Below are 12213 nucleotides of genomic sequence, written 5' to 3' on the forward strand. Positions count from 1 at the left end.
ATGCAGATTCTTCCCTTCCAGGAAATGTTATAATTTTGGACCATTTGGGATTTGATACAAGAAAATGGGTTCTACGTATTAAAAAAAGCAAGAATTAAAAGGGAAATGGGCTTTGTGGAATCCCACACACTTAATTCCTGGGAGACTCCAATAAACCACTGCTCAAGCTCAGAAATCGGAATATCATTTTCAGTTATTTAAAGTTCTCTTAAGTCAGGCGAGAACCAATGAATGGATAAGGACTCAGATGCAATGGCAGTAAAGTCACTGGCAATTGTAAAGTTATGATTTTATACCTCGGGGCATCTTATTTTACTCACCTTGTTCTTGTTGTTAAAAGCAAGAGCGCGGACCTTGCAGTTGTCTGGATTCGTATTCTCTTTTGGGATGTCCTTCAGAGCCCTGTGTGTTATGTGAGCGTAGACAGGAACTCGAGACAAGTTGCGCCTTGCGTCACTCTTGGCCAGAACGTCGTCTGTCACTTCCCAGAGCCCCATCGAACCGTCTCGGGATCCTGCGGAAGACAGGACACTGGTCCCTCACCGAACCTCCCTTGAAATGGGCCAAATGCTTAGCACACACTGCCTCCGTGCCGTGTATCCTGCCATGGGTCCTTTTGCGCAACTAAGAGACCTCCAAGCCTTATGTGAACACCACTAAGAAACCAGCCGTCGTGTTATAAAAGTTGCACACAAATGCCCAGCGTCCAGAATTTCAATCTTTTACAACACTCTGGCATGTTGCGACTGAAGACCGATCAACATCCGACAGAATGGAAGGGATTTGTATAAATACAATCTGCTTCCAGAGAACCTCAGATCGACGCATGATGAGATCGTCGCCTTTACAGATGGCAGTGAGCGAAAAGAGAAAAACAAAAACAAGCACCAACTTCCTGGCATTCCTCTGCTGCCTTTTCTTTTTTAATGGCAAGAAAAGGTCCATTGACTTCGGATGCCAGCCTACAGCGCAAGATCCGGGGAACTCTCCTGACCGGTGCTTGTTTCACTCAACACACCTGATGGCCTGCTGCTTACTCGGTTGGGGAGGCAATAAAGCACAACCCTGATGCCTACACATTTTTTTGGCTTGGTCCCTGTTTGGAACACATATGAAAGCCCCACAGAAAAGCTGGGGGCAGAGGAGAGGCTGGCTGGGCTCAGAGGAGATGCGGGAGATTCCAGGCAAGTTCAGTTTGGGGTGGAAGAAAGAGAGACGGGAAGGCAGAGTTTGGATCAGACAGCCTCGCCACCCCCTCCTTCACCCCACCAGCCCGTATAGGAGGGCAGCTGGACGTCAAGGGGAGAATGCAGAAAACCATGCCAGTTTTTCTGGGCTCTTCAGGTGCGCACATATCGCCGACAGAAAAGAAGAGGAGGAAGAGGAGAGCGCGGTTTACTTTTAAAGGCAGAGGGTGAGGTTTTGAAGGGAAACATGAATAACAGCAGCAGCCAAAACAAAACAACACAACAGGGAAGGATGGAAAAGATACATATTAAGTCTAACGGAGATATAAATCTGCTCCCTGAGTAGGGCAGGGAAAGAACGGAGAAGCAGCCAACTCTTGAATGGGGAAAAAAAACGAGCATGCCTTTGTTGCCATAAAGAGAGACAAATTTTAATCCTAAAAGAAGAGTGCAGTCCAACCGCATACGTATGTATTACAGAGCAATTACGGAATCATTTTCTCTGACTCTGCAGGCTCCACCGGGGAGGAGAGATACTTGTTCCTGCTCATCATCTATATCGCCCGGGATTAATTTAGCCACCCATGATTGTCATTGTTTCTAGAGCAAGGCTTCTTGGGAGGGGACGTGAATATCCACAGGGGGCCTTAAAGGTCATTGCCAGGTGTGAAATGCTGCACCACCGAAGGCAGTCCCTGGTTTTGGGGCCAGGTATAAATGTATAAATATCTGCCATGTAGCCCCACTCTTATGTCTAAGGAGGTTGACGAAAGCTCACCTTAAAATATATCAGTTAGTCTTTAAGTTATCATAAGATTTTTTTTGTCTCTTTTTAATTTTATTTTTGCCTGGTACTCTAAATCCTCAAGATTTCTAGCCTTCATGGCTATTTCAGAACCACTAGAATACGTGTGACATGGACCCCTAGATGCCCCCCTGCCCAAATAAAACTGAACCTAGACTTTTCGACTAAGAATGGTGGGTTTAGTGGTGCAGCTTCCTATACATTCCGGAATCACCAACACTTTACCAACGCAGCCAAGCTCATTCAACTATCCAGCCCTAACTCCATGACCTTCTTTACTTTCATCATATATTTTGCAAGGCAGGGTCAAACCATGATCTTGGATACCCCATCTCAGAGGGTATGTGGGAAACATTCTTAGTCCATCGTGAATGCAGATTGTGGGGGTTTGCTCGATACTGAAATGTCATTTATTTATTTTCTGAAAACACACATACCTGACAACACCAAAATGCTGGCAATAAGGCAAGCTGAGCTTGTACTATATCCAATCTTTCTCGTTCCACTCCCCAATTTTTAAAGACATGTGTTATTCAAAACCCAGAATTCACAGATTGGTCCTAGCTGTGTTGTTACTAGCTACATTTATCAGATTCGGGCAACAATTTGTAATATTTTGTATGCAAATCAGGCTACCGTCGCAGCATTTCCTTTAAGCAAGTAAAAGGCTCCACAAGAGTGAGATACTGCCCTTATGAAGAGATTATGCAGGGTTTTTTTTGCATTTCTTTTAGGTTGTAGGGACGAAATTAAGAGAAAAGAACCTTCACAACCAGTTTAAGCACTTTGCATAGATATGGTTAAAAATGCACATATTTGAAATCTTAGCAGCTGCAAAAGGAGTGATAGTCTGCCATGTTCCAAGACTTGCCATAGGCATCAAGTTATTCAAATTTTTACCGGAAACAGCCAAGGTGTCACTGATCCATGCAATTGAAAAGATCCAATCTTTGTGGCCATCCTAAAGAAAGAAAAGAATGGAAGCATAAGATGTTGACATCATGGGAAAAAGTTTCATATTGTTTGTTCTGAACACTTTAATGCAACTAGTTTTCCTGCAACAAGCATGCTGCCGTTCCAACAACTGGTATCCAGGGAAATCTGTGAGGTGACATTTTTATCCTTCTGCAACAGAGATTTTTGAACAAGTAAACCAAACCAATTCTCCTTTCAAATTACACTCATGCTGAACATTCTGTTCTATTCTAGCCTCCTTTTCCCCCAAAGGGGAACCAACATTTTAGATATTCCATTTCTCTCTCTCTCTCTCATACACACACACACACAAACAAACACACAAACACACAAATTACTACCACATCCAATGCCTGACAACTAACCTACAGTGCACGCTCTTCTTTGCTATAGAGAGGAACTTACATCTCCCACACAAACAGGATCAAGTGTAGGCAGACGATAAATTGCAAGACTGTTTGGGTTATCGCCTCCAGTAGCCAAGAGGGTCCTTGAAGGATTCAGCTCAATAGCATGGATTCCACATCCCTGCTGGTTTACCATATCAGGCTCCCGGTCCTTTAGAATGGGAATCTTGGTAATCTGGCCAGTTTGAACATCGACCACGAATAACTGAAAGAGATCAAAACCAGTATCAGAAAGTTGCCTACCAAGAGGCTGCTGAGATTATTATATGCTACGATATCGAACCATTCAAGAATGTCAATGAAGAAACAAGAAATTGTTCAAGTCTCATCTCTGTACCCAACGGATGACCCGAAAGAGGCCAGCGTCCTTCAGGGTCCTATATCCATCCCATTATTATAATAATGCAGGTTGCACTGAGCAATCTTGCAGGGCTCTGGCAAGGACTGCAGCAAGATAGAGGAAAGTTCAGGTGCCACAGAGAACACTATTTAAAAACTGAAGTAAAATCTCCCCTGTCCACAGAGGCGTGAAAAGAGTTATGCAAATCAGAGGTTCACGAACACATTGGAACAAGTCCTATATATTTACCCTACGAGTTGCATCATCTGATGTTTCAATGGTATGATAACAGCAGGTTCTCAGAATTGCCTAAAACCATGTCTTTTGAAAATACAAACTGCACAGATTCATACGTACCACGTTCAACTACCAGAATAAAAGGGAAAATGTGCAGTTAAGATATATTTTATTCCTGACATAAAGGATTTGCTTTATGTAACCTGTCCAGATGTACTGAATTATGTGTCTATGGTGAAATGCAGAAATAAACCTAGCCCATTTTGAGTGTGATATGGTGGACAGAGTGACGACAACAAGAGAGACTTGGGTTCAAATCCCTGGTTACCCAGGGAAATTCACTCGGGATGGCACTGATAAAAATCACTAGATATGGACGTTTAATATGATCAGAGGTGTTTAGTGGTTTGGCGCCCTGCTCCCCTCCAATGGGCACCACTCAGAAGCAGCGTCCGGGCTTCCCTGTCCCACCTGCTCTGCTTCTGTGTGGGCACCCACCTGGGCGGTGGTGGAGCGCCAAAGTGTCGAACAGCTGTTGTAGTGGTAAACAAACTGGCATGAACCACCAAACCGCCAGTTCGTGTTTATCTCTAAAAATAACCTTTTAAACATTTCACATACTTGACAGCCTTATTAGGAGGTTACTATACATTGTGACTTACAGTGACTTGACACTTGTTTGATTCCGGTTGTTAAAATCAGGGGAACACTAACTGGATTTTTGCAAGTACGACCAATGACAAAGAACAAAAAAAATCCTATGGTACATTGCATTTTATAGGGCATAACGTTTTAGGCAATCGCAGCTAGCTTATTCAGATGCATGGAGTGTGGCTTCGGTAGACACGTTTACAGTGACATGGAAGACAAAAGATAACATATAATGGTCCAACAACAAAATGGCAGTATGAGAGCAATGATTTCAACGACACCAGCGTCAACAACGCTATCAATGGATAAAATGATACAAGGATAAATGATATCAAGAAAGCACTGCTGCCCACAAACCCCTCCAGTTCCTAATGAAGATGGGCATGGCTCATTTCCTGGCCAAACAGTTGACCCGTGATTTGGCGCCACTCAACAGCAGGGCCCCGCTCCACCTCCTCCGGGTGCTGCCTTTGAATGGGGCGCCTGTTGGGAGAGGCGGGGGAACTGAACTGCAGATCAGCGGTTCAGCCAGGAAATGGACTGTGCCAAACCGGTGGTTTGTGTCCCTCTCTCAAAGCCTTCAGATCCATCCTCGGGGACTGGCAGCCCGTTCTGAACAAGGATAACTTCTCCGTCGTGGTCGTCGGGTGGGGGGGCCTCTACCTGTGTGCAGACAGAGGCCCAAGCTGACAATATTACTCGGCAGCAAGTTCAGACCTGACACAGAAATACGGGCACTGGAATCAGACCCTCTCACCGGTCCAGAGGCCAATTTTGTCCCTAGCTCTACAAAGGAAACACTCTGAAAAGAACCAATAATGTAATTTATTCTACAACATCTGCTCATCTTCCAACGTGACATATGGCACTTTTGCCAGCAATCCCTCAGGGAGTTTATAAACAGGATAAACAGGCCAGACTCCATACAAAACAGACAACAACTCAGTTTACCCGGACATCTAAGGGTATCCATCCTTTGAGGGGGGAATCAAATACAAACAGAGCGGATTTGATTTAATTCATTATTTAAATTTTAAACATTGGACTTTTGATAATTTAAAATAAAAATCATTTTTTTTAATATAAATTGTGATTTAAATCGATTTCATTTAAAAAAACACACACATTGATTTTTATCCACCCAAAATATGAATTTCAAAGGGAAATAGCTAGACGACAACAACTTAGGACGTTCAACTCTCTCTTTAAATAAAGGGTCTCTTATCTAATGATACACATTAATCAGATCATCCACGCAGATCTGTATGTATTACTACACTGACAGCTTGATTATAATTTCATTCTGTCCTATCTCCACCACAGAGCTGATGTGCATATATACGTACCCAACGGCGGGCCACGTCCTTCCACTATAAGCACAAGTTCTTTCTTACTTTGAGTATGCGACCTACGAATGACTCCCAACAGCCACCCTCGAGATTTCTACCTGTCTTTCCTAAGGACTGCCACGTGATTAACCATCAATGTACCATCTGCATTTCTGTCTTCCTCAACACTGTACAAATGTCCATTTACCAAAACCATAAGCTGGGCATCTGGAGCAGGAGGGGTGGGTGGGAAATGTAGCAGTACCTTCTACAAAAATATCAGCTCCCAAAAAGGAGAGGACGGGTCTGGATCAAAAAAAGTCTCCCTGCTGAAAACAAAAGCAAAGGGACAGAAGGGAAGTGGAACCTGATGTAAGAACAAGAAAAAGTATTTCCTTCATTTGCACGAATTTCAACCTAATGGTATTGATATGGGGATTGATTTGAGGGGCTTCTCCAAGACTTCTCTGAAAAGTTACTTCTGCTTAGCTATTGAGAAAGCTCTTCCAAGGCCACAACATATGACCATGTTTAAAACGTGGAGAAACAACCTTCCCGGGATTTGGTTTTCCCTAAACACAAGCTAACGTTTTATAGTTTTTACTCTTTGCATTAGAGAAGGCCTGCCATTACAGTATCTCCATTTTACAAGCACTCCGCATTTCCTGAAGGATGCGAAAGCTGCGCCACATCGGGGCAGAGACTTGAAACCTAGATTTCTGTTTCATTTATATGTTGAATTTAAATGTCTCCTTCCAGTGTTCATTCTTCAACACAACTTACAGACATGTTCACAAAGTACAATGTCTTGTGGACGTTTTCCTAAAGTGGGTGCAAGTCGCACAACAGGCAGTCCAACGTTGTACTCAACATCTCAAAGGCGGACTTGAATCTCAGATGCAGCCACTTCAAAACAAGGACACTGTGAACATTTCTGGGCAGTGTTTTTCCTGGGAAAGGTAGTTCTTTTGGAGGTGTCTTTGAGGCAGCTTTCTTCCTGCAGCAAGAAACCAAGTTGCAGAATGCCACACAGCCTGGAAGAACGAGGCCCTGCTCTAAGTGAGTGAAATATAGACATCTATAGGTGTGGGTCTGTGTGGCCAGAACTCTTGGAAGTCTGCCTGGGGAATTCTTGGAGATGGAGTTCAAAAAATCCAAATGGCACATCCTCACTATTTAGACTGCCAGTGTCGTTTTCTACAGCTACAAAGAGCATAGGTGGCAAAGACTGCATTTCTGCTGTGGAAGGATGAGGAGCCATCGTTTCATTTACCCAAGTACTACGAGGGAGTGAGAAGGGAGAGCGATCTGTGGCTCTCTATATGTTCCTGGGACTTCCATCACCTAAGCCAGCAGAGTTAATTGTGATGTGTGAAGCAGGTTGCAATCCTAAGAAAATCAGGAGGAAATGCAGAAAAAAGCATGCATCCCTATGCTGTAGGATCTAAAGAATATTTAGGATATGGACCTTTAAAAAAGAGAAAGAGGCACTTCAGTAACTGCAGACATGCTCAGAAGCACAAATACCAGCAGCAACACACACACACACACTCTCTAGCCCAAGTGCTGGAGGGGAGAAGAATCCACCCACCTTGATCTCAATCTTCCTTGAGATCAGACTGATAAATACTGCAAAAGACACATACGTACTCAGCTTTGCTGGACAAGTCCAGTTCTACCATATGCAGCAAAAATCCATTTGATTTTACATCCCGGGCTGCTGCTAAGGCAGTCAAATCAAGACTCTGATGCGTTAAAGTTTATCCAGCTTGACGTACTGTAACACTAAAACAGAGATACAGTGGTGTCTTGACTGTATCTTGACCTACGAACATTTTGACTTACGAACAGCTCCAGTCACAAAATTTAGTTTCAACTTGCGAACGGAGCTTCAATTTACGAACAAAAAAAAAACCACGGGGAAGGCGGGAAATTTGAACTTTCAGTTAACCGTTGACCAGCTTGTCTGCTACCTCACTCGCCCCAGCAGTTAGAGAGTATGGATATGGAGAGAGACTTCAGACTGCCTGAAACTGCACTGTACATACTGCATTTTCTGGCTTTTTTTTTTTTAAAATTGATTTTTGGATGTGGACTAGGTGGGGGGTTAATGTTCCTCTGCTCTGATGGGTCTTGCATCTAACCTGTGCTTAGGGCTATCAGCATCCAAGGGGAGGGGGGGAAGGGGGTATCAAGAACTCAGTACTCACAGTGTTGCACTTTGTTCCACATACCACCTGCCGGTGATTCAGCCACTGAGAGGCAAACACTTTATTAAGGGTCCCAAGATGAAATTCTCTTTCTTTCAAGAGACTTGGCAGTTGCTGGGCTGCGTATCCATGCAACAGTCGGTGGTATCTGGACTCATTCTGTACATGCACTTCCCTTCCTTTCAGGTAGCACACCAGTGACCTTTTTACCGGAGGGAGCCGCTTCCTTTTATGGACTGAGTGATCCCAGCCATACTGTGGAGGGAAAAATCAACAGGTCAGAAAAAATTTGCTTCCATGGGATTACTACCGGATGTTTAGACTTTCGATTTTGTGGTTCTTCCCTGTGTGTGCGTGTGCGCATGACTCTGCCCTGCCCCGCATGCACGAGGGATTATTTTGCAAATCTGTTGCACGGAGGGGAAGGAAAGCTGTCCCAGACGAAGGCAGAGTCATGCACCCAACCATGCACCTTAGAGGGATCCTTGATGAAGTTTCTAAACAATTTTGAAAGATGGGGTACAAATTTTATTTATTCATTCATTTATTTATTTATTAAATTTATACCCCGCCCCTCTAGACACATGTCTACTCTGGGTGGCTAACAATAAAAATAGAATAAAAGCAGTATAATAAAATAAAAAGCAGCAATAATAATATAGTTAAAGATGGGGAAAAAATAAAAAATGATCAAGTGATAATGTGATTAATCAAGTGTATAGATAATAATACATTTTCCTATCAAAATTCAGGAGATCTCTTTGGGAAAGCTATTACAGTTGAACAGATATAAATATGTGGCTTAAATGTCGTAGGAAAGAATTCAAGGATCTTTGATCACCTCACAACCTCTTTCCAAGTTTAAGGTTCATAAGAAACCCAGCAATAATATCAGATTATATAATAAGACACAGTACAGCTGTTTATCAGAAGCACTTTAGAAGTTATTGTCAGAAGAAGCCATCCGCACTTCAGCTCACTTCTAGATTTCACGGTTTTGTTTTGTTTTCTCCCTGAGCCAAGATGCAATTTTTCCATTTAAAAACATACAGCTAATTCAGTTTCATTAAATTAGAGAGTCGTTTGAGTCTGCAAACAACTGGCATTCAGTTTAAAATACCTGAGCGAGCGAAACGAGAAAACAAGTGTTATAAGCTGCCAAACTCTGTCATAGGCAGAAACAACATTTTAAAAGGAAGGGGATTTAACTTTCTAGGTAAACCCATCCAGTCTGCAGCAGGTATGAGGACTTTACTTGGGAGACAGAAGCTGAAGTTCCTGCTCAGCAACAACACAGATCGGTGCTTCTCTGTACTGTTTATGAGAACTCAACCGTGAGGTATCATTTAACACACTCTTAACTTTTATTTTTAAACTGGTGAAGACATCTTCACTTTGGTTAGGCTTCTGCCCTATTTAGGATCAAATGTTTTGTTCACTAAGGTTAGCAATTTGGAGGGGAGACTACCAGGGATCATGAGGTGCTGGCCTGGGAAGCGGCCACAGCTTAATATATAACAATTAAAGTATGTACTGTGTTAATTGAGGTCCATGTTCAGTCGCCACCCATATTGTGCTGGATGGACGGACGGACGCTTTCCTAAATTCCCAAGAAAAACCATGCCTTTGATCTTGAACGTCCCGCTTCAAATTAGGAAAACTCTTGTTACTTTTTGAACGTTTCTCCTTAAATGTATTAATTAATCTATGTAAGAGGCGGAGAGGAGGGAGGAGTTAAAACCTAACTCTTTCCCTCTGAAGCTACTTTTTTTAAGCTGCAGTACTTACGACCCTTTTCTCTTTTTAGCTACTTTTCTCTTTTTATGCATTCAGGCGCAGGAGGAACCTGACATAAACACGGGGCTGAGTGACCGTTTTGGGGAGGTGAAAACCTCTTACGCTTCCTCAGAGCATCACAGGAAAAAATAAACCAGGACCCATCCCAGTCAAAGCAGACTGAATGGGCTCCAAAAAACTTCGCAGTAGGAACTTTCATAAAGCAATTAAAAGCTCAAGTTCTGGACAAGGCAAAACAGGTCCTGTTGGCCATCTGGGAGAGGACAAGGGCCCGTTTGGCCTCTTTTGGGCGGAAAGCTTGGCTCTTTGATGGGTCCAGGGAAGACCTTCCTTGGAAGCTCAACCTGCCCGGTTTTTTTGGAGCCCATTCAGGCTGCAGGACTGGGACCGGCCCTCTTTTCCTGTTTTCGGGAGGCCCAGGGACTGGGATGCAAAGAGGGCTGCCGGCAGGCCTTGGGGAGGGGGACCTTCGGGGATGCAGCAGGACCCCCCCACCCCACCCCAGCCACCCTACCGGGGCCGCCCACCTGCCCCCTGCTCTGGGCAGCCAAGGCTCGCCGCCGCCCCCTCCGCCTGCAGCCGCTCATGAGCGCCAAGCTCCCTTCCTTTGGGGAGGAGCCGGGAAGGACAGGGGGTCCGGATCGGGATCGCCGCCGCCGCCGGTGCGCCTGCTTGGGCCGCGTCGGTTACGAGGCTCCGAACACGGAACCCCCAGCAAGGGCGCGGGCCGGCCGGGGAAGAGCCGCTCGCTCCGAGCGCGGGAGGGCGGGCGACCCAAGCCCTTGGCCGACCGGCCGGCCTGGGAGGAGGGGGGGGGGAGTGGTGGTGGTGGTGGTCATCCGCTGCAAAGAGGAGAAGGGGGCTCTCTCTCCCTCCCTCCCCCCCCCGCAGGGCAGCCCGGCCTCGCGCCCGGATCCCTCTCCTCTGGACCGGACCCGAATTGCACCTCCGCTCGCCCCGCTTGCAACCCATCCTCCCTCTGCGGGCCCTTCAGGCGCTCGCCTCCCTCCTCCTCCTCCGCTTGCACCGGCCCCGGGAGCCCGATCCCCCGGCCAGCGGTTGCCCGAGTGTTTCACAAAGACTAAGGTGGTTCAGCCCCCCCCACACAGTGTTCCTGGACTGAAACTCCCAGAAATCCCGGCCAGCACAGCAGGTGATGAAGGCTGCTGGGAGTTGTAGTCCAGGAACCCCGTGGGGGGAGGAGGAGGAGGAGAGAAAAGGCGCTTGCCTGGGAACCCCCGGCGGTCCCTCCAAAACAAACCGCAGGGCAGCCAGATTTCGGGGGAAGGGGTCCCCAGGTGTTCTTGGACTACAACTCCCAGGTGCGGGGGTGTATGTGTGTGCTGTTTCTGGGGCTTGTAGTCCAAGGACAGCGGGTTGTTGTTGTTTTTTTCACCCCGAGGCTGGGAACCGAGGCTTGAGAAACCAAAACGGGGCAGGGAAGCCAAGATTGGGGGTGAGGTCTTGGGGGGGGGGGTTAAACAGAACCAGGAAAAGAGAGGTGTGGGTATGTTGGACTACCCCTCCCGAGATCCCCTCTGGGATCTTGGAGCCCAAGATGGACCTTGTAGTCCAAAGGGGGAGCGGGGGAACCACACAAGTGCGGGCAGGGTGGGTGGGTGGGGAGGAGCCAGGTTTGCAAGCCAGGCGAGGGGGGGGCCTCCGTTGAGGCTCTTCTTCGGAGAAAACGGGGGGGGGGGGGACCGCGGGGTCAAGAGAAACGGGGGGGGAGAGAGAGAAGAGGGCAAAAACCCCTCCCCCCGCCCCGCTTTCTCTCCCCCCCGAAATGCCCTCCTTAGGCGTTTACCGAGGCCTCCCCCCCCACACCCCCACCCCGTGAGGAGCCCCCCTCCCCATCGCCCCTCCCCCCTCCCCGCCCCCCCAATATATCCGGGGGCCCCTCACCTGCTCCCCTCCGGGCCCCGCGGCGGCGGCGGCGGCGGAGGCGGCCGCCCTCCTCTTCCTGCTAACTGTCTTCCTGGCCATGTCCGGCGGGGGGGTCTCCGGGGCGGCCCCGGCCCGGGCCCCGCATGGAGGGGGAAGGGAAGGCAGGGCCCGCCCGGCGCCGACGCGGCATGGGACGGAGCCGGGTCGCCCCTTTCGCCCTCCGGCCTGGCCCTCCTCCCGCTCCCGGACTCTTTCGCCTGCCTTCGCCCACCGACCCGCCGACCCGCCGACCGCCTTCCGGACTGTCCTCCACACAGGCCGGGCCCGGGCGCCGCTCACGGCATTTTGCGCCCGCCCGGCGGCGGGAGACCGTCGGAAGTGGTGGGGAG

General features: G+C 47.4%; 1 protein-coding gene across 1 annotated transcript in view; it reads right to left on the reverse strand.

The window, feature by feature from the left end:
* Positions 1-12213, reverse strand: part of DCAF12 (DDB1 and CUL4 associated factor 12) — a 22936-nt gene extending 10723 nt beyond the window's left edge. Inside the window, exons 1-5 of the mRNA XM_072993002.2 lie at positions 11843-12213; positions 8141-8395; positions 3373-3579; positions 2893-2953; positions 321-514 (exon numbers count right to left, since the gene is read on the reverse strand). Coding sequence (XP_072849103.2) covers positions 321-514; positions 2893-2953; positions 3373-3579; positions 8141-8395; positions 11843-11923 — 798 coding nt within the window. The 5' untranslated portion in view covers positions 11924-12213. The remainder of the gene's footprint in view (positions 1-320; positions 515-2892; positions 2954-3372; positions 3580-8140; positions 8396-11842) is intronic.

The sequence above is a fragment of the Pogona vitticeps genome, chromosome 2 (genome assembly GCF_051106095.1).
Source record: "Pogona vitticeps strain Pit_001003342236 chromosome 2, PviZW2.1, whole genome shotgun sequence".
In the NCBI taxonomy this organism is placed as follows: Eukaryota; Metazoa; Chordata; class Lepidosauria; order Squamata; family Agamidae; genus Pogona; species Pogona vitticeps.